Genomic DNA, 24,941 nt, shown 5'->3' with positions numbered 1-24,941 from the left:
GTGTTAATGTGATAACGAAAGTTTTCACAGAACTGCACAAAGTTCAACCTTATTTGCGTCTGGTTATTGATCATCAGCAAGTGAGCACTTCTATAAAAGCAGAGGTTTTGGCAGTTTTCTGGGCTGGAGCATTCTCATGTGTGTTAACAAAATGCCACAATCTTCCAATGAGGGGATGCCCCAGCAAATTCACTCCAAAGTCACACTGTGTAACTCTCAGATCACCTACAAGAACAACAAGCACTATATCTTAGCCTCTATAGGCCTGAATATGTTAAAGTTCATGATAGTAAATTTATAAAAAGTACAACTTGGGTAGAAGGGGTTCCAGGAGAAAGGCTCTTCCTCTAAAAACAAGATGTCAGCACAGTTTAAGTTTGCAGATCTGCATCTGGGCAAACCACAAGACTTCTGGAACGATGTCTTGATGAGAAACAGATCAGACCAAAGTGTAGATATCTGTGTATAATCCACAGCACCACATTTGATGCATTTTGATATGTGTAATACAAAAATCTGCAAGTTTACTGCAACCCCCCCTTGATGAAAGTTTTATGCTGGCTTTTCAAAATGACTGCATGTGCATCATAGCTTGAGAGACAGGAAAATCTGATGCTAAAATTAAAGTTAAGACCAGGAAGTTTAAAGACAACATCATAAAATATTGCCTAACAGAGGAAGCCAGAAATGCATATATATTATCACTAAATTTGTGTCATATATTTCCATAAAAATATTTAAATATGCATTTGAAAATGCACAAATATAAACAGAATACAAATGCAAATATCTTAACCATACACTATATTTCTAGATAAATTTCTAAATACAAAGGCAGATATAAAATCTACTCAGTCGCTATTTTGTTTTCAACAAATGTGCAGTTTTCTAGGTATTCAAAGGAGAACAGCACCCAGCATTAACCTTCTTGCATACAGCTGGATACCATCAAATTACAGCAATCTTCCAGTTCTTTATAACTATATTATAACATATTATTATATATTAGGTTGTGTGTGTATAAGTTTAACTCTAGCTAGACATAAAATGGATTTGAAAATAAAACAGATCATGAGTCTTGCCAAAGTTGGTGTCTGACGATTCTTGAACTGCTGTAGATGAAGTAAAAGTAGGATCTGCATAAACTAATGCACAGGAACACAAACTTTATAGATCCATCCAATTAAAAAAATACTATTTTAATTGCATCAGTGCTTCTAGACTAACATCATAAGAAACAAGATGATGTTCTGGAGAGACTCAAATAGGTTATTTTATTTCTACTTTTAATTACTAGTTTTAAATTTTTGCTGACAAAAATGGGGAAAAGAAAAAATCAAATGCAAACTTCAGGGCTTTCATTGTGGTACGTCTCCAGTTTCTCTCTATTTTCACCTGCCTGCCTCCAGTGAGCACTGAAGAAGGACAGTCAAGACAGTGGATAGCTTTCAACTCAAAGGCTGGAGCTCTGGCTCCTAGACGTCCCTCCAGTTTGGTGCTAAACTCCACCTTATTACCAGGGCTCAGATTTAGAAGCACCTGTCTGAACTCATGAGTCGCCATTAGGACTATATCTCTGGCTGGGTCCTCTCTCTCTCCACGTTCATCCTGGATCATTCCCACTGTCACTTCAAAGCGGTAGCTGTCGAAACGCTTGACATGGCAGGTATGTTTAGCCAGAGCCTTGAGCTGACACAGTTCTTCCTCATCTTGCGATAGAAGGAGGATTGGCAGTGAAACAGGCCCTGATGCAGAACTGGCTGTCAAATCTGCAGCTGTCAGATTTGCAACTGCGGCATTCTTTGGCTCACATTTGGGATAGGTCTCACCGTACAAGCAGCGCAGCCAATCTCCCACAAACACCGGCAACATGTTGATCACAGACTGTGCCCCATTCTCTGTTTCAGCCACACGGACTTGCTTGAAGCACCCAGTCCAGGTGACTCTGTGTCCATTCAGGTGGCTACAGAAGATTTGTGTCTGGGCTATGCCTTTGGTTTCCCAAGCAGGAGGCCCACAAACCTGGCCATACTGACTCCAAGTAAGGGTGGAGTTGTACACCTTCTCACCTTCTGCATGGTACACATAGACAGAGAAGAATAGAAGGACCATGGAGATGCAGAGTAAAATGAGTTTGACTGGACCCCGATGAGTCAGTGAGCGAAAGACATCCAGAATGGACGTGCTGAACCGCGTCCACAGCCGCAAGGTGACAGGGATCGCACATATTACCAGAGTCACAATCATCTTTGTCAGTTCTAGCTCGAGGAACCACTTAAACACTTGGATGAAGAGCATGGTGGCGAGACCAAATGCCAGAACAGGCAAGGCAAACAGGAAGAGAAAGTAAGCCACACAAGTGCGGATTAGACCCACAACAGTGGAATTCTGGAGGAGGACCATTGAGAACTCGCACCACATGAAGCACACAAGATACGGAACCAGGAAGCAGTAAGTTCCCCGGAAACCACGCAACCTCGCCATGCTAAGGAAGGAGAAACAAAAAGGAGGGGGTAAAAAGTTCTGAGATTACTTTAAGTGTCTGAAGAGTAAATCTGTCATTTTAACATAGAATAAAACAACACGGCAGACAGGAGTAAGACCAGTTTGAGAATTTTACTAATATAAGTAATCAATATTTCAGTTTGTCCAAATCTTTCTTACCTGAAGAACAGATAGAACAGGTAAACATAAAGCAAGCAGGGGAGACTGAGCTTCAGCACCACAGACTCCCCCAGTGGCAGAGTGGCGAAGGTGCGTCCCAGTAAATGAAGCGCCGTCATGTTCTGTGGCAAGAACTGCGTCAGGCAACAGAGAGATGATGCCATCTGGATTAAACCAAATGCAAGGACACAACAGAGGTTTTGATTAACTTGGAGAAGGCTGTTTTATTTCACTGTCATAAAAACATTAAGATTATAAATAGGAAAGAGATTTTTGTCGACATTTGTTAAAACCTTGCACAACAGCATTGCATGTTTTCCATTCATAAAACTGAGGTTAAGTACACATAAAAACCCTTTAACCCATTCTATGGTTTAGTTTATATCCGTAGTTCTGGTTCTTTTAGTTGTTTTTCTGTTTTGTGTAATACTTGTAGTTTCTGGCCTTAGTTTTGCCATCTAGTCTTCAGGTTCTGTTTCCATGCCTCTCCTATGTTCCACAGACTGTTTTATCAGACTTGTCTTCATGTTTGTTTTACTCTTATCTCCGTGTTTAGTATTTCTTTTCTGTCTCCTCAGTCAGTTTTGTTCCCATGTCTGTTTCTCCCCTGGTCCCAGTGTCAAACACTTGTTTCTTAGTCTTTGTCTGTGTGGTTATTGTACTTCCTGTTTTATTTTGACAGTCTCTCGTAGTGTGTACAGTTTGTTAAGTTTTGCTTCTCTTGTCCTGTTTGTCTGTATTAGTTCTCATTGTGTCCCATCCTCTCGTTATCATGTGTGTATTTAAGTCCTCTCTCTTCCACTGCACATTGTCGTGTTGTCCCTGTTTGCCATGTGTGCCATGTTTTACTTGTTAATTCCTAGTTTTAATCTCCTAGTTGTTTGTTACCAGTTTATAGTTCCTAGTTGCTAATTTCTGAGTTTTTGGTTGTTAGTACCCTTGTGGTTAAATAGTCTCAGCTGCGTCTTTCAGTTGATCCCTTTGTGTCTGAGTCCTGCTTTTGGGTCCTACCTCTGCCTGCCACACAGCGTACACAACAACGAGTGAATGAAAGCATGTGGTCACTATCAGGCTAATTATGCAACTTATGCCTAAAAAAGGCATTACTAGAAAATTATGTCAAACTCTGGTTTTACAAGGCAAAATAAAACTTCAACTCCCAAATCTGAGATTTCCCAGTATTTACAAAAATATTTTTTCTCTGTTATCAATGTCATGTTGCTGCTACACGTTTTTATGACAGAAGGCAAACAAGTGGTTTCCTAGAAATTCCAAATCATTTCATTAAGAATGAAATGATTAATTAAGCAGCAATATTATTAGTGTAAATTATACTTAGCAACAGGCAAGACAGTAATTCTGATCATTCAATCACTCAGTCAATTGACCTCTATAACCATTGCCCGGCGTGCATATGCTGTGGCATTTGGGCTGAGGCTGTGGTAGCTGACAGCAGTAAAGAAGATGGCCACAGTCGAGAGCTCAGAGCAGGGGATCCAATTCTTGTCTGCTACAGGGAAGGAGAAAATTACAAAGAAGACGGAGAAGATAAAATAGAGGTACGGTTCAAGGTTGTTCCAGCCAAAGTTTGTCTCTGCTTGCTCCACATCAAGGCCAGGTTCAAACCGTGTCAGCAGAGATGTCAGGGCACTAAAGTTCTCCCAGGTCTAGAAAAAGGGGGAAAGTTTACAAGTGAAAGGAAGCAAAGCACTCCAAAGAAATTTAAATGCAGGGTATTTAGACTGAAATTCAATATCAAACAAATTAAAGAAAAAAAAAAAACAACAACAACAGAAAACATATTCTCACCTATCCCATTTAGCATTAGCTGACTTTTTTGTACAAAAATGTCGTCCGCAAAGTTTACATTCATGCTATAAATATTTTCTGATTTATAGGCATTCAAAGTGGATTGAGGTTGGTTGAATTTTTTTAATGTGCTGCAAATTTTAAATCTGAGATTGTGTCCCTTTTTTTTTGTATCTTTGGGGTCAGAAATACTAAGTTTGCAGAATAAAAAGCATTTAGCATAAAAAGCAACTTTTAGCAACACAGTAAATTTGAAACAATAATTATATTTTTGCATTAAAAATACTGATTGTGGTATTTTTTTTTACTGGTAATTTGATAATTACCAGTACTGTTAATGTAGGGCAGATTTAGCATAAACCTTACATTGGTTGTGGTGTAATAAATTGGTTGAGCACTACATAATTTCATTGATTAAGGAGAAATGCAAAAATAAATGCACATTTACAGTAGAAATTACTTTGTTTCATAAACTTTCATGTAAACTTTCAGGGTTCTGACAGTCCTGCTAACTGTGTGAAAATTACTAAATGAAACTGAAAGGAAATGCTCACCTTTGTCCTCTGGAAAATACGCAGCGTGCAAATGATCATGGCGATGAAGGAGAGGTAGAAGACAAGCAGAGGGATAACAAAAGCAAACAGATCCACCGTCAAGTTGCTGATGATGAAGAAGAAAATGAGAGCATTGACGTGTTGCGTTGGAATGATTGTGCTCAGCCACTGGACACCGGCCCGTGATGCCCAATCAACAAGATGCTCCTTTATCTCAACAACTGCATGCAGTGGGTACTGCAGCATCTGAGGAGAAGAGAGACGGATATGAAGATGAACAGAGAATATCAACACATTTAAAAGACTATTAAAATGTGAAATAATAATGAGGTAACAGGTACTATTAATTGTGACTTCATGTCCATGGCCCTTCTAAAGGCTCCGGTCTCACTAGTGTGCAGCATCATCCCACTTCGGCCAAAACTCCAGGCACTCTTGTTTGACTTCTTGCATCCTGATGAGACTGACTCAGCCTTGTGCTTTAAAAACACAGTTGCAAACACAAACACATTCACAGCCATGCTGTATCAAATAAACTATGTTCAAGTAACAGTTTATTTCTGCTTATGTAAAGTGTAAACCTTTTTTTCTTTTCTTTTCTTTTCTTTTTTTTTTTTTTTTTTTACCCCTGTACGACTGTCATGAAGTGCAGGGCTTTCAGTTGTGGCTGAGACTTGGCTGCCATTCTTGGGAGTAGCCGGGGCAATACCCTGTGCATAGTTCTTAGTCATCTCAACAAACTCATCCAGGTCCACCATCTGACTGGCTAAGAGATAAAGAGAGATATAATTACAGGTGGAGATGCAATATAGTTTCTGGTCCGCTCCTCCACCCTCTCTGGATACCTACATTCTTTGCTGACCATGCTCCCCAACACTTTCTGGGCTTGATTCGAAGTTGGGACAGGAACCTTGCTGCTTGCAGTGCCACCTGTTGGTGAGAAATGACCACACCACCATTGAGCTGGATGAAAGCTGGTAACATGAAACTATTCATTGTAACAGCTGCAAATATTAAAATCACACAGGGGCATCTCATATTTCCAGCAGTAGTGACAGCTATTGCATAACAGCATACTAAATCCTTCTAGGTATAGCCACTAGTACATCATGCAGCATTATTTTCACCATTCAAAAATAGTTAATACTTTTTAATGATGAATTTATCAAAATATCTGTGGCTGAGTTTGTCTCTCCTACCTGGAACTGCATTCACCTGGTTGACATTTTCCAGCATCTCAGATACAGTCACCTTCTTCTTCCTGTCTGGGTTTAGCTTCCAGTACATCAGCATGGCTGCTTTGCGTACTGCCAGCTCAAACTTACTCTCTGTCGACAACCTGCGGACATCAGCCTCATTCTCTGGAGTGATTCCTAGTGGAAGTGAGCTTAAGTTATAGAACAGAAACATAAAGACTTTAACACATGTGATACTTGTGTTAAATGAACCTTTTTTCTGGATCCAGCAGCGCTGCAGGGCTTTTGCTGCACCCCTTCTTCCCTGTTTCGCTGCTTTAACAAGCCAGTTAACAGCCAGCAGATTATTTGTTTCACTATCCTTCTCTTTAGCAAGACCCAAGTAGTGCTGACCAAGCTGAAAGACAGAGGAGAGGTAAAAGGGCCAGATTATTTCAGCTTACTTAATGTACTGCATGCATGGATATGTATTTAAGCAAGCTTGTTATACTGTGGTGTTAAAGGCAAAACTACAAAAAATCGTGTATGTCCAAAACTGTATGTCTACTACAATCTTTTTGCTAGCTCCCAAGATACAGCAGTGAACAATGCCCCAAAAAGTGTTATCATAAAACATTATGCCATAGTGAAATCATAGCTGAGCTTCTTTTGTATTTTGGACAGAAACAGAATCGCATATTAATTTTATCCCATTAAAAATGTATGTGAAGTGTTTTGGTCATAATTGGTGTATGCATGTTATGGCCAAAAATGTGTTACGTGAGGTCACACTGACCTCTGAATTTTAGTAACCAAATAATAATAATTTCATTTTTGAGATCAAGTGAACGTTTGTGCTAAAGCTTAAGAACTTCCCTGAGGGTATTCCTAAAATATTAATATTATGAAAAAAATGGGAGAGACAGATGAAAAAAAAGCAACACCTCCAGCTACGACATTCACTGTCATCAAAATTAATCTGCAGTGGCACAAAAATGTAATTAAACAGGAACTTGTATTTCCAGTAGCTCTCTTGTTATTTTGAACAATCCTCAAGGATTATTGGATTTACACTTGTTTGTGAGCTCCATTCAAAACAGTTCATAGTAAAGTTCATATAATGCACCAAGAACACATGACTTCAGAATGTATTATTTTCTGTTTCTGTAGCCGTCGGGGCATTCGTCATGTCTAACTAACAGGGGCAGCAGTGGCCCCTGTGGCATATCAAGTGACTGCTTTCTAATATTAACTGTCATTTCATAAACTTCCCTCTCACTCAGTTATTATTAAATGTCCCTATTTGTGTGGAATCAGATGTGTCTTCGTTTTTAATGGTTCTGCAGTTGTGTATTCCTGTGTCTATCAGACAAACAAAGAAAATACCATCATAAAACTTATTTTAATTGCTAGAGTGACAAAATGTTTTTAAAATAAAATAAAGCTTTGAATTGGAGTATTGGACAGTACTGTAAATATTATAATGTGTATCTTGCCTATTGGGATACCATAATGCACAAATGGAAAGCCTACCAATGCTTCTCAGCATCCAGCTGCTGTACTGATATGGTCTCAGGTTTGCATGTGTTCTCTTAGATATGCACACCCTCTCCTTATTTAGACAGTGGGTATGTGCAAATACATGACATCTGGCAAGAGAATGTTGAACCAAATGTTGACAAGACACTTGGGAATGTCACTTCTACCACCCTTGAATTTGTTTGCGCTGGCAGACAACATGGAGTAAACAGAGTGTGAATTTTGCATTGTTATTTATACAGCAGCAGTACATGCTACAGTATGCTTTAACTTTTACACTTCTTAATGATTTGTAAGTATGACAGTATATTAGTGTGTCACACTGAAATTGTGGGATCATCTTCCAAGTGGCCCAAAATAGGCACATGCTGAAAACCAGACTGAGTCAGCTTGCAGGACTGAAAACAATGCCAAGAGCCTGTCTGTGCATGTCTGTGCATGTGCTTTCACTTACACGGGCCTGAGCTCTGGCATCACCGCCTATGGCCTTCTCCTCAAGCTGCTCCACAGACACGTCTTCCTCTGGTTCTTCATCTGCAGGAGAGGACACAATATGTCTTAATAAAAAAAAAAAAATCATGTATATCAATTTTAATTAACTGCCAATAACTTTTTGACAAAACCTCAAAGCTTCCAGCAACACCGTGCCCAGTTTTTACCTCACAGCACTTGTCAGCTGTAAAAGTTTCATAACTGTCCCCCCGCTGTCCATTAAGAAAAGGGCTTGACACTCTTCAACTTTAGCCCTTACTGCATTTCAAATGTCACAGCTTATCACGCATAGCAGATCTCCAACTGGTGAAGCCAGGATCTTGTTTTCAATTCCAACAGCTATGGAATATATTGAAATACCACAAAATGTCAATGAGACAAGAGTGTCGGTTTTCTAAAGTACTTAAGGAAAATGTACATTATGAACAGTTTTATTATTATACATAAAAATCTGATTATACAGTCTGATCTACTGGGACTTTCCCACACAGTCATCTCTAGGGTTTCCTATGAATGGTCTGAAAAAGAGTAAATATCCAGTGAGCAGCAGTTCTTTTGGCAAAAATGCCTTGTTGTTACCAGAGGTCTGAGAAAGATGGCCATACTGCTTTAAGCTGACAGTTAGGAGACAGGAGACAGTTAGGAGACTCAATATTTACTTTCACAAACAAGGTATGCAAGGGAGAGTATCTCTGAGAACACATTAAACCCCGAAGCAGATGGATTACCACAGCAGAAGACCACAATAGGTGCCACTTCTGTCAGCTAAGAACAGGAAACTGAGGCTATAATTCCCACATACTTACCAAAACCAGACAACACAAAAATTGGAAAAACATTGCCTGGTCTGAGGAGTCTTGACTTCTGCTATGACATTTGGATAGTGGGGTCAGATTTTGATATATGCAACATGAAAGTACAATGCATTTTTTATTGTACCAAGGTTTAGGGAGGATATTTTCTTGACACACTGTAGACTCCTTAGTATCAACTGAGCATAGTTTAAACACATTGTTGCTAACAATGTTAGCCATCTTCTTGTAGGGTTAAAAAAAAAAAAATGCTGCTTCCAGCAGGATAAAACACCATGTCAGGAAACTCAAACGGGTGGTGTCTTGAACATGACAATAAGTTCAGTGTATCCAAATGGGCCCCACAGTCACCAGGTCTACATCCAGCAGAGCAGTTATGGGATGTGATGGGGCAGGAAATTCACTTTATTGTTATGCTGCCAACAAATCCGCATCACCTTCATGATGCTGTCATTTTAAAATGGACCAAAATTTTTGTAGAATGTTTCCAGCACCTTGTTGAATCTGTGCCAGAGAGAATTAATGAACGCGAGTGTTAATTTTTGAGTGTACAATGACACAATCAAATTCTTTTTGTGCTTTGTTTTTTTATAGAATAAACTTTAAATAGTAATACTTTTTTGCATATTTAAACTTTCAGAGAGTGCTGAACCCTTCCTATTGTTACTCTTGGCAGACATTTTTAAACCAGTGATGCTGCTAACCAACCAAATTTAGGCTGTAAAATTGACTTATTAAACAATGAGCAACTTCTGTTTAACTTTTCTGTTGCAAAATTCATATTTTTTCAATGACAATACAATTTCTTCAGTTTCAGCATTTTACAGATTGCCTTTGTATATTTTTCCACGAAATATGGAGTTTATGTGATTTGGAAATCATTGCATTCTTCTTAAAACTGCATTTACACCTTCCCAACTTTTGGAAGTGAGGTTATAAAATTAGTGCACTTGACAGATAAAATATTTATTGTGATACATGAAACATATCATGATGTACAATGAAAAAGGTGTATTATTTCTATCAATGAGGGGACATGACTTTGTGCACAAAATTCCACGGCAACGCAACTAATATTGTTTCATAGATTTGAACCTCATATTAGAGTTTTAGACTACCAAAGTCATAATGTCCCTGTGTAATGCCCTACAGATTTAAATGCAAGCCATAACAAGTTGCTGAGATATTTAAGTAAAAGCCTTTTGCATTATTTCGATTATTGTGTTTAATTCACTGGGAAAAAAAGCATCCCAAAATGTTTTACAGCACGGTATTCAAATGAGTAAACAAAGGAAGCCAAAGTGGATCTGCATTCTGGATTCTTGACAAGAGTTGTGTTTTCCTCGGGACAGGGTTACATGAAAAGACATTCCAAAGCATGCAGAAGGCTTATCACCTTAACACAGCAACTGGTCTATGACATCCTCTCAGCAGCACTGAACCTTCAAAATCTGTCATTTAATCCCTCAATTTGAATGAAACTATTCTTACCATCCTCTTCATCAAAGGCATCCTCTTCCTCAGCTTTTCTAAGTCTTTCCTGTATGATTACCCGTTTGGCCATGGAAGCAAAAGTGCGTTTTGCGGAGGCCATGGATGAAGATGTGGAAGCCGTGGTGGAAGTAGCTGTTGAGGAGGCAGATGTGAGGTCGGAAGTGAGTGAAATTGTGGAAGTTTGAGGGTCAGCAAGGGTGAGAGAAGCTGGTAGGGGTGTTCTGATCGGAGCACTAAGGGAGGGATTAGTAGAAACGGTTTTACATGTAGAGCTAGGAGACACAGCAGGAGATAAGGGCTTTGACTTGTCTAAGGAAAGGGGGGGATCCATCTGTTTAGCGGTAGTATGTGTAGATGGTGGCGAAGAACTGGGTAATTTTCTGGGTTCCAGAGAGGTTGGTGATTTTTCATGCTGAGTGGGAGAAGCAGAGAGGTTACTGGAGATGGGTGTAAGAGGAATTTGCATGGGGGATGGACAAGAGGGCATATCCAGGACAGGGCTCGACCCCTGGACGTTGACACTAGTTGGTGTTGATGACAAATCCTTCTCCATCTCTCCTAAAATAAAAACAGGGTGAGAGAAAATGTATATTTTAGCTGGGTAGTGAACTTTCTGAACTCCCTGTTACAGAATTTGATGGATTCACCTACAGACATTTTACGTCCATAACAACAGATCTTCTCATTGAAGTTTTGAACTTAACAAATTCTTACATAAAGCAGGCTAAAAGTGCAAAGCAAGAAAAAGGCTAATTAAAAAAATATACAACAGCATAAAAATTTGAGAAAACGCAAGGTAAATGAGAGGTGCTTTGGGAAAGTACTGTAATTACTCCGCATTAAAGCATCAGAGCAGCAAGCAGGGACTGACATGAAGTAACAGGCAACAGGAGAACTCGGAACGTCAGTAACTAGAGCAAATCTTCAACATTAAAACTGCGCTATGATGACATACAGTAAAGCAATAATCATTACCTGTTTACTAAATGAGCAGATTTCTTTAGGATTCAAGACAATCACCCTCCTGGATTTGAATGTTGAGTGTGTATTCCATGTTCCAGATTAATCCTCACCAAACAGCCCCGAGTAACCAGAGACGCACACTTGCTCGCTGCCGTCAAACTCTGGGCTATAAACGACGCCACAACTTTGTGGCCCGCCCTCTTAAAACAGGCTCTCGCACTGCAAGGACTGCAAATGTCCGTCAAAGGAACAGCTTACCTGATTGGTTTTTAGCTTTTTAAACCTGTGACAGATGCTTTGCGGATGTTTTATGGCGATTCTTTAAACATTTCCCCAATGCACTTCCAATTTTAAAAAGAAAAAACAAACAAACTTGAGGTCTTGCTTTAAAGTTCAAGCCTGGACGTACAGTTATTTTAGCTATAGCTAGAGCAGTAGACACATGTAAGTAGATTACGGGGTCCCAGATCAAACGCTACGGGCCTACACTTAATCGATTGTGTCTTTTCCATATGGCAGAGGACAGCGATCCTGCACCCTGAGATGCTGTGAAAGTAAAATAGAAATCATTAAAATGACTAATAAATAAAACCAAGATAATTATATAAGTCACAATTGCTGTAATCATCAGATACAAACACAATCGCATATGAATTAAAATAGGAGATTCTTATGTATACCTGTTTACCATCTCTCGGTTACTTCAAAAGTAAATGTGTATTGTTATTAATACCCGATGTTCTATTAGACGAGGATTTATGATCCTTTCATTATTTCATTAAGGAGAGACAGGATTTTACATCAGTGTAGTTGATCATTATGAGGCATGTAGTAGAGAAACACTTGTATCAGTATACTAAAGAGGACAAATACATAATAATAATAATAATAATAATAATAATAATAATTGTTAGGTATTTTAGTACCATGGTAGCATTTACTGGATATTGTTTTATAGTGACATTATGCAGGAAAACTCTGTCATTCAATAAGGCCCCTTTGTTTCAGTGTTTTTCTCTTTGACCCAAGAATTGATGTGTGAGAATCACAGGCTGGTACAAGGTTGAAATACCACAGAGATCACTCCCTCAGCTACATTAGTTTCTTAATCTTTTAGACGCCTGTTGAAGGCCAAATGGTTTGTTTCAGATTTCACTAATGTAAGAACTCTTTGTTTTGTGCCTTGAAAATATGTCGCTGAGATAATCACAATTGTAGCTGAACTGATACACTACACAAAGGATGCTTCTTCACCCAAGGGCAGGAAGACGCTGCCTTATCTTGGTCTGTACTGGTTTAAACTGATAAATCTGCTGTCTCATGAATTTTACCATATAAACTGTTGTACTTGTGAATAAAGTTGAGTCACTTTGGGAAGACAATCTAAAGCAGTCTCTGTTTTCTTGTTCTCCCAAGCTGCTCCCGAGCTCGTACTAACACGCTGAATGGCATGCTTGAATATTACTTGAGAATATATTTGACTGTGTTACAGACTAAGGGACATTCTCTGCTGATAGGTGAAGGTACATTCTCTGCTGATAGACGTCCACGCCTCGAAGGAAGTCGATCCACGGATTAGGCCCTGGAAACCGTTTCCTTCAATAATAATAATAATAATAATAATAATAATAATAATAATAATAATAATAATAATAATAATGCGTGTGCACGTATTATTGCTGTGTTAATGTTTGTAGCGGTCCACCTGTCCAAGTGCTGAGGGACAGCCGCCGCCCACCCTCATCCCGTTTCCGAGAGTACATATGGAGCGCCCTGGGAAGGGCAGGCCTCCATAATTGAAGATGAAGGAACTAGAAAGGCTAGCTCTCGTTTAGCTCGCATGGTCTTTGATGTAAAGCAGGTCTTTGTGTGACAACCGCAGTTAAGCCCCTAAGGCACATGGACTTTGTGGATGATCCCCCCCAGATGTGGATGGAAAGATGATGCTGATTTAATCCGATGATAATGATGTGTCTTGCTCAGACACAACCCCCCACATTAAAACACGAGAAAGGGGCACACTGGAGAGAGACAAAGAGGTCCTCCACAAAGAGGCCAAAACACCGAATCTAAATTTATCGGGGTAAGTTGTAGATGTGCTTACTTATTCTTTCAGCACGAATGCTTCACTTTAAAACTAGTTCACACTGACACGCCACCAGTCCTGTCAAAACGGGAGCACTGCACCATGTGTGTATGAAGAGGAAGGATTCTAGGTTGCCCGAAGAGAGCTGCTTTTCCAGTTCACATCATCGAATGAGTGCGCTTGCCTGGAGAGGCGGGACTGTGACCCGGTTAGACGTAAAATAAGCAAAGCCGTCTCCATCCTTTCAGACTTGGGGGGGAAGTGTGCGTCTCCCACTGTAGCCAATATGTCTGACTGCAGAAGACAGTGGAACCGGGAGGATGAGCTACCTGTCTACCTAGCAGGGCCGATCACCACCGGGCCGAACCAGCGGAAGACCTATGGTATGTTCAGCTCCGTCGAGGGGGCGTTTGAGAGCAAGACCATAGACTTCGAAAACTACGCGGTGGGGAGAAAAGGTAGCCGCACCCCGAGAAGCGGGAGCCGGGAACGACTCTTAGACACCGGTGACCCCATTAGCAAGACGCCCAGCGAGGCCCGGGAGTCGTCGCTGAACGGCTCGCCCGGAGAGAGAAACGAAGCACGCAGTGGTGCTGAGGTCAGATTTTCATCGGGGACGGAAAGTCCTAATGGCAAGGTAGGACTGACAGCTTCAATCTGTGGCTTTTTGTTGACATATGTTGATAGTGCAATGGCTCCGTCGTTCCCTAACTATAATTTATTAATGAAGTGCACCAGTAAGTGCCACTAGACTTTAACCTTTGGTTAAACCTTTGGCCTACGCAGAGGATAAAATTAATTTTTACTCATAAACCACCAAAAAAAGCTATGCTGGTTTCGTTTTGGGACACCAGGAACCAGGAGTTATTTTCCTGACAAAGGCGTCAGTTTGCATAAATTATGAACTTTTTATGGTGCATTGCAGTTTGGCTATTATGGATTGCGTTAAGCTTAAATTCTCAATAAAAGGCGCAAAACGCGCGCAACAAAGCAACACATATTTTTTGCTTGCCGTGGTGCTGAATCGGACAGCGACAGACAACATGCACCCCCACCCAACCTCCACGCTGCATTGTTTATGCTTTGAAGTAAGATGTGTGTGTGTGTAGTGGGTGTGAGGGTGCTCGTGTCTTCACATACGGCCTATAGCTGTCTTTTCCCCCCCGTGTCGTGAACGTCGTCAGGCAATACGGTGGCTGTGAGTTTTTCCTCACGCGCGCGCCCACAGGAACGTCAGCTTTCTTCCACTGTGCGCGCGCCACGCAGCCTGACGCAGCCGTACGGCGGCGGATTCATCGCTCGCTTTCTGTCACACACGGAAACAAAACCCACATCACATCAGTGGAGACAAAGGGGAGCAGGAAGCCGCGCAGGGGCGCCGGAGTCGGTATAATTCGCTTCTGAGTTAACTGCCAGGGGGCAGAGCGACGGAAAGAGCATGTCTGGGTCCAAGAACAGCATCCCCCATCTGACGGTAAGCGAGCCGGCCTGCTCAGCAGCGACCAGCAGTCATGTATGCATGAATACGGATTAAATTCCTACTGAAAGTTACCTCACTTAAGGCTTTCTCATGCTGCCCCTACGAGAAATTGCACGCCAAAGAAAGGTGACAGTGCGTTGTGTTTGAGCGCGTTTTCTCGCTCCTGGTTGGATAATGTTATATAATCTCGCTGCCTGTCAGAGAGATTAACTCGGTTGACGTGTGCGATCGAAACTGGAGTCGAGCAAGTGACAATTGCTTGCTTAAAAGCAACGAAATGTGAAGCTAGATTTTAACAAACGACGTGCATCCTTTTCAGTCTGTGTTCAAGCGTGGATTTTACACATTTGGCACGTCTGTTATTTGAGAATTATCCAGTGTCTAATGGATCTTAAGCCTAGAGTTACACATTGAATTTGAAGGTTAAGACACAAATAATGTCTGCATATTCTTCCCCCCTTTTGCCTTCTCATTGGTCAAAGACGTTGATTTTTCGGCAAGCCGTCAGCTGTCGTCATGCCAAACTCTGCTTGATCACTGGTTACCATGGAGACGTAACATCTTCCTAATGCTGTTGCCAGGCACCATCCGTAGTAGTAGAGGGTGTGGACACGTGGTGGTCTCACAAAAAACGTGCTGGTTTCAACACCCTGTTTGTGAATGTTCAGTATTTGATTGCACACATAATTGAAATAACAGAAAGATACTTTTTTTTGGCGCCCCATTCAGGTACAGCTCTTGTGTGGCCATGCATTTCTGTCCACACTACACCACATCATGTTATATTGCTATAAAGCCATGGATTACATAACTGATTGTGCAATATATCAAAATGTCAGGACTAAGTTCAACCTCTCCCTCCCTGATCTCCCTTTCTGTGCTTTTCCCCTGCAGAGTGAAAGGCTGCTGATCAAAGGAGGGCGAGTTGTTAATGATGACCAGTCTTTCTATGCAGATGTCTACATTGAAGACGGGCTCATCAAGTGCGTATTTGGGGACATTGTATGAGCGTGTTGTTTTAAGCACTGCACAGGCTGTTTTCTACATTTCTTTGCTCTTCCTTTCTTTTTGTGTTCTTTTCCATCTTCTCAACCCTTTTGCATTCCCATGTGTATTTTGCCATGACAAATCTTTTCCATAATCTTCACACCTCCATAATTTGGCTTCCTTTTCCCTTTCATCAATTCATCTGTTTTTGCACATCTTATCCTGGGTAGGCAGGTGGGGGAGAACCTGGTTGTCCCTGAGGGAGTCAAGGTGATCGAGGCCAATGGCCGCATGGTGATACCAGGTGGAATAGATGTTAACACCTGCCTGATGAAGTCCTATCTGGGCACACAGCCTGTTGATGACTTCTTTCAGGGCACCAAGGCTGCACTTGCTGGGGGCACCACTATGATCAGTGAGTGTGAATGCTTAGACTTAGTCAGCAAGTGTCAGCTACAGTATAGCACATACCATATCTACATTTGTCTTTAAGTGTTTCAAAATACTGATTACGCTCTTTCTTTTTTCTATGCCTTGTGCCCTTCCTAATTTTCAGTTGACCATGTAGCCCCTCAGCCTGGTGACAGTTTGCTGGAGGCGTTTGAGCGCTGGCAGGAGGCCGCAGACAAGAAAGCCTGCTGTGATTACTCTCTGCACGTAGACATCCCCCAGTGGAATGAAAATGTTAAAGATGAGTTGGAGCTTCTGGTGCAGGACAAAGGTACGTCCATTTTTAATTATTTTATGATATTTTAGAGATGTGGCCTTTCTTGCAGTTCTTGTTTCAATCCCTAGTTTGGGCACATTTCACAAGAACAATAGGGACAGATTTAGAAACAATTTGGCTAAAGTGCTGAATCCTCTTAGAGTCAAGACACTATAGAGAGCCATTGTTCTCACTGCTGTCATTGTGGCCATGTGCAAATTTCACTTGTAATCTGTTTGAGTAGAAAAATTAGCATTTTCTTCTGGGGCAGCTTTAAAAGTCACCATACGAGATAAACCAGCTGCTTGTGTGTCCAGCTTCCTTCTAGGAGTTGTATTATTTGGCTAGACACAAACACGCACTGCTTCCCATTCCTACTCACTCACAGTTTGTCTTTATTATCCACGCTCCTGAGTATTTACTTTCTCATTATGAAGCCGTTCATTGTTTCTTCTGTTGCCAGGTATCAACTCCTTTCAAGTATACATGGCTTATAAGGATGTGTACCAGATGACCGATTCAGAGGTATGTTTTATACTCATAAATTCCACGAATCTGTACTGTACGAATCTTCTGGCTTCTGTTTTTAACAGTAGAAATCTGAAAATTGGTGTTCTTGTCTTTTAGCTGTATGAGGCATTCTCATTTCTGAAGCAGCTGGGTGCTGTGGTGTTAGTTCACGCTGAAAATGGTGATCTTATTGCTCAGGTAAGTGCTACTGCCTGCTGAAAAAGGATATCTTATTATGTAGGTAAGTGCTGCTGCCTTTTTTTTTGCTCTCTCCAGCATGCACCACAGCTTAGAGATATTCTTGTTACATAATGCTGCATCTCTCAGAAAGAGAAAGCAAGGATTAATACGCCTGCAACTGCAGCTGCAGTTGAGAATGACATGTTTATCTTAGGCCACCATTAAAGTTGACCATTATTATTCTAATGAGGATGATGATTATGTAATGGTGATTAAGTTGGTGAGGGTGAAGGTGCTGATATAGCTAGCAGAAGTGATGGCAAGTATTAGTTGTGGTCATGGAAATGATGGCCCAGATTAATGAGACAATTATGGCAAAAACTTTGATGTATGTGAAGATGAATCAGGGTAATGGAAGATAATTGCAGTGCTGATGAATGATCATGACACGCTTGTTAAACTAACTGTAAGAGAAATAGGGAGATAGGTGATGAAAATTCATATCAACCCCATAGAGAACAAACAAACACTAAAAAGGGAGCAGGGTGGGGATCTGGTTGTCATCCAGGTTTTCAGAGAAACTGAAATGTGCTTAATCTTCCAGCTGTGCGCTGGCTTTCGAAGATTACACTGCATATTTATTTTAGCTTGACAGGCCAAAAGATTTGTTATTTCTAATTCCTGAAATCTCATCAGAGGCATTCAAACATGGCTGTACAGTTACTGTATGTACAGCTGTCAGTGATTGCATTGCATGTGAAGATAATTCTGACATTCTTTTGTTATTCTTATAAATTTTTTTTTTTTTGCAGGAACAGCAAAAAATACTTGGAATGGGAATTACTGGCCCAGAAGGCCATCCTCTTAGTCGTCCCGAAGAGGTGATTTTTTTCCCCCCATAGCTTCACTGTTAATCAATTCACCTGCCACTGTATAGGTTCTTGGCTCTAGTTTATTCCCTTCCTGTGCAGTTGGAGGCTGAGGCGGTGTTCCGTGCCATCACTCTTGGCAATCGTGTGAACTGTCCTGTTTACATCACAAAGGTGATGAGCAAGAGTGCAGCTGACACTATCACCCAGGCCCGGAGGAAAGGTAGTTCTTAATCATATAATGTCCTTTTCTGTCTTTATTAAGGATGAAATTAACCATTCTACTATTCTTCTCAGGTTCGGTGGTTTTCGGAGAGCCAATTACAGCTAGCCTGGCCACTGATGGTTCGCACTACTGGAGCAAAAACTGGGCCAAGGCTGCTGCCTACGTGACCTCTCCACCTTTAAGTCCTGACCAGACAACCCCGGACCATCTTCACACCCTGCTGGCCTGGTACGTCTCACTTTTTCTTTTTAAACAGTGAATGGATATTGCTAAAAACTGTAGTAATTTAATTTATAGAAGACTCCAGAGTTTTACAACAAGTAGTTTGTATGAAGTCTGAGAAAATGTGCAGTGTCAAGAGTGTTTCATAAACCCTAAAACAGGCAAAAACTTTTAGTATTTATGTAAAGGCAGACAAAAGCTTAATTTAGCTACAGTATGACCTCTGCTCAATGTGAAATGCAAATAGGATCGAAGACACAAAAGGAGACTCTTACGTTTTACCCCTACACACTCTTTGGTATTCATGCCACAAACAGCTGCTAGTGTTATGCAGAATTTTAGATCAAACTTCAGTGAAACAGAAGAACAGATGGAGAGAAGGTGAAGGTGTGAGGAGAGGCAGAAGAGAAGAGAGACTTAATTACAGACTAAGGACTACATAATCATTTGGAAGCCACTTTACTGTATATTCAGTCAAGCACACAATAATGGTTGGTTAACTTGTACCTATGCATAAGTGCAAGTCAAGGCCAAACTCACCTCAGGTATTACCTCAGACACAGTACTCGCACCCGTCACACATATCACACACACACAATGCGGAGAACTTCCAGCTGCACATTTTAAAATGCCCCCGATTCCACAAATAGCACTGAAACCTCTATTATCTGTTGCCTTGGCTACCGAGTGCCTCCCTCCTCCTTCTCCTCCTCCTCTATCTTCCTCTGTTTCTCCACCCTTCGTCTGAAGCTCCTACTTCTCAAGGCGGGTCCATGCTGTCAAGCCGGTGGTGTGATACTGCTGTTTTCTTTGAGCCACTCCTGAAACAACGGGGTGTATCCTTAGGTTCTTTTCGGAGACATGAACACAAGAACAGCTTTTTTTCCTCCTCAGATTTCAGTGAAGCCCATTATTTACATAATAAGCACTTTCTTGGCATTAAGGTGACGATCCCACAGCTCACTAACACGGAGTAATCACTGTAATTAACAAATAAATTAAAGGTCTTATAACTGAACCGTGACAATCACAATTCTTTATCAGCCGGATTCAGCCTTATTTATTCAGAGCTAAAGCGAGCATAAGTCTTGTTGGCTTTCTTTAATGATGCAGACCAGACTGAGCATTAATCTAGTTAATGTTTAAAGGACTGATACTGCAGCTGTGTTGCACCATTCTCTGTAGTTCAGTTGGCTGTTTTTCTGCAATAGGCCACTGCATGACTTGACATACTTTACCTTACATGCTCAGTGAGGACACCTGGTGGCTAGTGGTCAAAAAATAACTTCTCTGTATGTGTCTTCTTCATTCTGTCTTTTTTTTTTAACGTAAACATTTTTATTTTATTGATTTGTTGCTATTTCTACAGACTGAGCTCTCTGAGGGGTTTAAAACTTTTAGCAATTTGTCAGGGAACCTTTTAACATTAGACAAGTCAATGACTGCATCCTTAAGTGTTTGCTGATGATTTCACTTCATTTTGTTGCCTTGATACAGTGGGGACCTCCAGGTGGTGGGCAGTTCTCACTGCGCTTACAGCACCTCCCAGAAAGCTATTGGTAAAGATGACTTCACCTTGATCCCCGAAGGAATCAACGGCGTCGAGGAGAGAATGGGCTTTGTCTGGGAAAAGGCAGTGGTGAGCAATGAGGGCATGTTTTCGTTGTTTCTTTTGTGTAGGTGTGAGGTTTTTGTGTAGCACTCTAAACATCCACTTCTTTTTCCCTTAGGCCATGGGGAAGATGGATGAAAACCAGTTTGTGGCAGTCACATCCACCAACGCTGCTAAAATCTTCAATCTGTACCCACGTAAGGGTCGGATAGCTGCGGGCTCTGATGCAGACATTGTCATCTGGGACCCTGACAGCGTCAAAACCATCACTGCCAAACTCCAGCAGTCGGTGAGGACAAAAAGAAAAGAAAGATGATGAGGGAAAAGAGAGGGTGGGTAAATCGGAGAGAGGGAGAAGAACTAATAAAATAAGGGGGGAGGTCTAGACAGAGGCTGCACAACAGAAGGTTTCATGGGAGACTGCAGAGTGTAAAATAGGATAAGAACCATGTGGAAGATCACAGGAGGGGAACAGAAACCTGAATAATAATATGCAGTCAAGTCTAGCTTTATTTTACTCAGTATATATCATATATGTGTGCTAGAACCAAAATAGTAAGCCTCAATGTTTTAAAAGTTTTTTCCTAAATTAATTAAAATAATATTTCGTAAAGGCAGATGAGACAGAGTTTACACATGAATAGCTGTTCATTCTTATTGTGTTCGGGTCTGAGCAAATGTGCGGTCAAATGTGCATTTTGTACATTTCTCTCTCAAAATCAGAGATGGCAAGTGAAATTTCGTATTGTGAAACCGACACCGAGTCTACTGAAAATGACACGGAACAATAACCATGCTCCCGAGTTCACGCTGTGGACCGTGGATTATCAGGACATTGTTGTTTTAATCCTTTAAGCATCACAGATGAAGCCTTTTCACCTTTTTCAACAGCAGCAGCTATCACACAGACAGCTGTGTCTGTGTGAAGGATAAGACAAAATCTATCTGCAAAACAAAATGAGCTATAGGCAAATGGTAAAACAAAATTGCTTTCAAAAATGTAACTCAATACACCGTAGTTCATTTATTGGTCTGTTCTGCCACTCCCAAAGACCCTAATCCAGACTGAAGCCAGATTTAAATTATAATCTCCCTTCACCCCTCACCCATTTTGTTATATCTCCGCCCATCCCCCTGAATTTATACAGTCACCCCCCGTATCCCCTTGCCCCCCACTTATTTATCCCCCATCTTCTCATATGCTGCATTTTGCTGCATCTATTAAACCCTATGATAAAAAACAAGCTTGCCCTGACTGCATAGAGAGGCTAAACACTGTACAGTATTTGGAAAAATCAAATAATCCTCTGTTTTCTGTACTTCTTTGTCTCATATTTTCTCTCTGCACAGGCTGCAGAATACAACATCTTCGAGGGTCTGGAATGTCGCGGAGGTCCAGTGCTGGTGCTGATTCAAGGCCAGGTGGTGTATGAAGAAGGAAAGCTGCATGCTCAGCAGGGCACCGGTCGATTTATTCCACGCAAACCCTTCCCAGATTATGCTTACCAGCGTGTAAAGTTCAGGAATGAGGTAGAGTATTTAGAAGATTTTAAAAATACTTAAAAAACAGTGTTATAAATGTCACATTGAAAAATTTCATTGAAAGATTAATTGGATAGTAGATGTTTGAGGATTTCTTTTCCTTATCTTGCTGCAAGTCCTCATAAAAGGTAAAAATTTAAATATGCCCCCAAAATGAGGCAAATAAAGATTTGAAGAAGACTCTGTAAATTAAATAATTGTACAACCTAACCTTGGTTGGAGGAATTTGGGATGTTTATTTTTACCTTTTGTACAGATTATTATGTTATGATAATGAAAAAGAAAAAAAACAAAACAAAACAGGAGCTGAATTGATTAGAAACATGATCATTATTCTCTCTTTTTTCACCAGTAGGTGATTCAGGCAAAATACAAATGAGCCAATTAGTCCCGCATTATGGAGACTAATGTGCTGCAGGCCATTCGCTTCTAAAGAATGAATAATAGGTTGGCTTGTTTGTGTCTCTGTCTGTTTTCTGCCCAGGTAAAGCGTAAGCAGGGTGTAACTCGGGGGATATATGATGGCCCTGTATATGATGTTGCTCCGACTCCCAAATACATTACTCCTTCACCGTCAGCCAAAACCTCTCCCACCTCTCACCAGCCACCACCAATACGTAATCTTCACCAGTCCAACTTCAGCCTTTCAGGTAAGAAAAGTAATATATTTTCAAACAGAATGTACTCTAAATACACAGTTATGCAAAATTGATTTCTTTTGCAATTAGAGCCATCTAATATATAAATTTTGTCCTCATTTTAGGTGCACAGATTGATGACAATATCCCACGTCGCTCTGGCCACCGCATTGTAGCACCCCCGGGTGGTCGCTCCAACATCACCAGCCTTGGCTGAATACTTGAATACATATGAAGCACGGCTGGTGCGACGCTTCACCTACTGAGTGTGTGCGAGTGTATGTGTACGACTGAATGAATACCTTTGCATTTTTTTGGCATAACGTGACCGTTTCTGTTATATCGGTTTGTCATGGTCACTCAGAACAAAAAAAGCACATTTCTACTTCTAATCCAAAAAAGGTGTGTGAGTTACAATCAGCTAAATAATTCAAATCAATAAAAAGTCACGTTCCAGGCACACACACACACACACACACACACACACACACACACACACACACACACACACACAGATTCAGTGTTGGACCCCCTCCAACCAACCCGTCGCCCAAGTGTTATGTCATAAACTTATTTCCTGTGAGCATGACTTCCTTCTTATTCTTCCTCACCTCCCACATCTTACCGTGTGGGTCTGACATGGTGCTCCTTTCCACCCACATGGTGGACAGCTCAAGAATTGTCAGATTTTTTTCTGCATCTGGTTCTAATATCTTGGCAATATTTGTTTCATTGTGGCTCAAGCGGATCAGTTACACTGCATGGACGCGTCTTTAGATGTTACACTACTTGTGGTTTATTGTTGCAATGGAGGAACACTTTAAAATGAACTCAAAGCACATTTGTATTCAACAGCACAAGCATATTCTTATATTGGTATATGTATGGTTTGAAAACCCTAACGACATCCACTGTGGGCAGAGGCAGTTGTTACCTAGTTAAAAACATATTCATGCAATTTAAATTACTGTAAATTTTGAAAGGAATGCATTTTTTTCTCCACCACCAGATACTATATGCAAATGTGTCAGTACTCTCTTACACTCTGTGTGAAAGTAGATAAGCAGTCAAAGTGAAAACAGAAACAAGTGAACTAAATTAAGTTCTAGATTGATGTACCTACATAATGTAGACTTCTCAGTGTGCGTGCTTAGTTTGCTGCCAATCACTCCCACCAGAATAAGAACTTTGTTGTAATGACATGCTAAACTCACTGCAGAAAAAGAACTTCTGAACAGGTTTTTTTATTTTTATTTTTTAAATCTTTTATTGTTTCAGTTATTTATTTCTGGGCATTTTCCTCATTATAGTACATTTAGTGTTTCTCTGTTTTGTTTACTCTTGTCTGTTGTCACCAATAAAACCACTTAATAAAGACTGGACTGTTGTCAAAAATGATGGTAAGACAAACACACTGTGAGTTATTAGTAATATCATTTGTTATTCTGATCGTAATCAAAATTCAGATGATTGAATATAATTTTTCACGATCTGTCTCTGTCTTTTCTAAATTTAGAATTACTGAATGCATTTTCTCAGGTTAAATCAAAGGCCTTATTTATTGTAATACACCTTGAAAGGAAACTTTAGAACAGCCAGTTTTGATAGGTTGTAATGGTTACAAACTAAAGCACAATTATAATTCTTTCACTTTATTGTATTTTGTTTAAGATTGGAGATAAATTTCCTTTTATAGAGGCTCAGTTAAATACTGTGTGTTATGCATATAAAAATAATCTAATAATCTTCAGAGTCACTGTTATACAGGAAAGTCGCTGCCAACATAAACTGCATGTAGTTAATCAGAAAGATTTAGGTAACGTTGCTGTTAAAAGCATTAGATACAATCCCCCCCAAAAAGGTTTACACATGCAAAAGGTTGAAAAACTGATTTATAAATATAATTATATAATTTATTATTACAATTTATAAATCACAGTAGAAAAAGTTGCTAAACTGAAAAGAAATGAGTACAGGAATGAGAACACTACATTTTTTATAGATCAAGACTGAATGAAAACCAATCTGATGCAGGACTAACATGGAGAGACAAACAACCATTTACATTCACATGGAAATTTAGATCCACCGATTAACCCAACCCCACTAACTGCATGTGTTTGGATTGTGCAAAGAAGTACCTGGAGAGAACCCACGCAGACACGGGGAGAACATGCAAACTCCACACAGAAAGACCCCGGCCAGTTGGCAGAGTCGAACTCAGGGCCCTCTTGCTGTGAACCAACAGTGCTAACCTTTTTAGCATATTGTGAAATTTGGCACATTACAAAAACGTTTGGTATAACAGGATGTAGTAGAAAGAATCTAAAAAAGTCTGCTTTAGGTTTCTTTTTTCAAAATTTAGAGAAGCTGTATTTTAA

The 24,941-nt window shown here is 40.4% G+C and overlaps 2 protein-coding genes across 3 annotated transcripts; one reads left to right on the top strand and one right to left on the bottom strand.

Annotated features, from left to right (window-relative positions):
* Positions 1 to 1,295: 1,295 nt before the first annotated feature.
* wfs1a (Wolfram syndrome 1a (wolframin)) lies at positions 1,296 to 11,685 on the bottom strand. Its single transcript, XM_082535713.1, has 12 exons — positions 11,515 to 11,685; positions 10,537 to 11,097; positions 8,196 to 8,275; positions 6,476 to 6,620; positions 6,227 to 6,400; positions 5,877 to 5,957; positions 5,654 to 5,793; positions 5,369 to 5,506; positions 5,028 to 5,273; positions 4,053 to 4,331; positions 2,665 to 2,828; positions 1,296 to 2,485 (listed from the first exon to the last, which is right to left on the bottom strand). The coding sequence occupies exons 2-12, from the start codon at positions 11,090 to 11,092 to the stop codon at positions 1,300 to 1,302; spliced, it is 3,189 nt and encodes a 1,062-aa protein (XP_082391839.1). The 5' UTR covers positions 11,093 to 11,097; positions 11,515 to 11,685; the 3' UTR covers positions 1,296 to 1,299.
* A 1,906-nt stretch (positions 11,686 to 13,591) lies between these two features.
* Positions 13,592 to 23,937, top strand: crmp1 (collapsin response mediator protein 1). 2 transcript variants are annotated; one of them, XM_082536018.1, is made up of 14 exons: positions 13,592 to 14,225; positions 15,963 to 16,051; positions 16,286 to 16,470; positions 16,612 to 16,776; positions 17,225 to 17,286; positions 17,389 to 17,469; positions 18,264 to 18,332; positions 18,423 to 18,543; positions 18,618 to 18,774; positions 20,266 to 20,407; positions 20,499 to 20,669; positions 21,731 to 21,910; positions 22,407 to 22,572; positions 22,686 to 23,937. In XM_082536018.1, exons 1-14 carry the CDS (start codon positions 13,875 to 13,877, stop codon positions 22,775 to 22,777), a joined length of 2,031 nt encoding a protein of 676 aa, XP_082392144.1. In that variant the 5' UTR covers positions 13,592 to 13,874; the 3' UTR covers positions 22,778 to 23,937. The 2 variants fall into 2 exon arrangements, with proteins under 2 accessions (XP_082392144.1, XP_082392145.1); XM_082536019.1 differs by lacking the exon at positions 13,592 to 14,225 and adding an exon at positions 14,586 to 15,062.
* The last annotated feature ends 1,004 nt before the right edge of the window (positions 23,938 to 24,941 follow it).

This window comes from Aulonocara stuartgranti (assembly GCF_965226115.1).
Source record: "Aulonocara stuartgranti genome assembly, chromosome: 6".
Taxonomy (NCBI): Eukaryota; Metazoa; Chordata; class Actinopteri; order Cichliformes; family Cichlidae; genus Aulonocara; species Aulonocara stuartgranti.
Note: the sequence above shows the minus strand (reverse complement) of the source record. Positions and strands in the feature narration are given on the sequence as shown.

Bases quoted from the DNA above. Each gene is read 5' to 3' on its own strand.
- crmp1 (XM_082536018.1), top strand. From the start codon at position 13,875: ATGTCTGACTGCAGAAGACAGTGGAACCGGGAGGATGAGCTACCTGTC. The intron at 18,544-18,617 runs GTAGTTCTTAAT...TATTCTTCTCAG, and splicing joins CACCCAGGCCCGGAGGAAAG to GTTCGGTGGTTTTCGGAGAG. The intron at 22,573-22,685 runs GTAAGAAAAGTA...TCCTCATTTTAG, and splicing joins GTCCAACTTCAGCCTTTCAG to GTGCACAGATTGATGACAAT.
- wfs1a (XM_082535713.1), bottom strand. From the start codon at position 11,092: ATGGAGAAGGATTTGTCATCAACACCAACTAGTGTCAACGTCCAGGGG. The intron at 5,794-5,876 runs GTAGGTATCCAG...TTTATCTCTTAG, and splicing joins GAGCATGGTCAGCAAAGAAT to CCAGTCAGATGGTGGACCTG. The intron at 2,486-2,664 runs GTAAGAAAGATT...CTCCTTCCTTAG, and splicing joins CTGTTCTATCTGTTCTTCAG to CATGGCGAGGTTGCGTGGTT.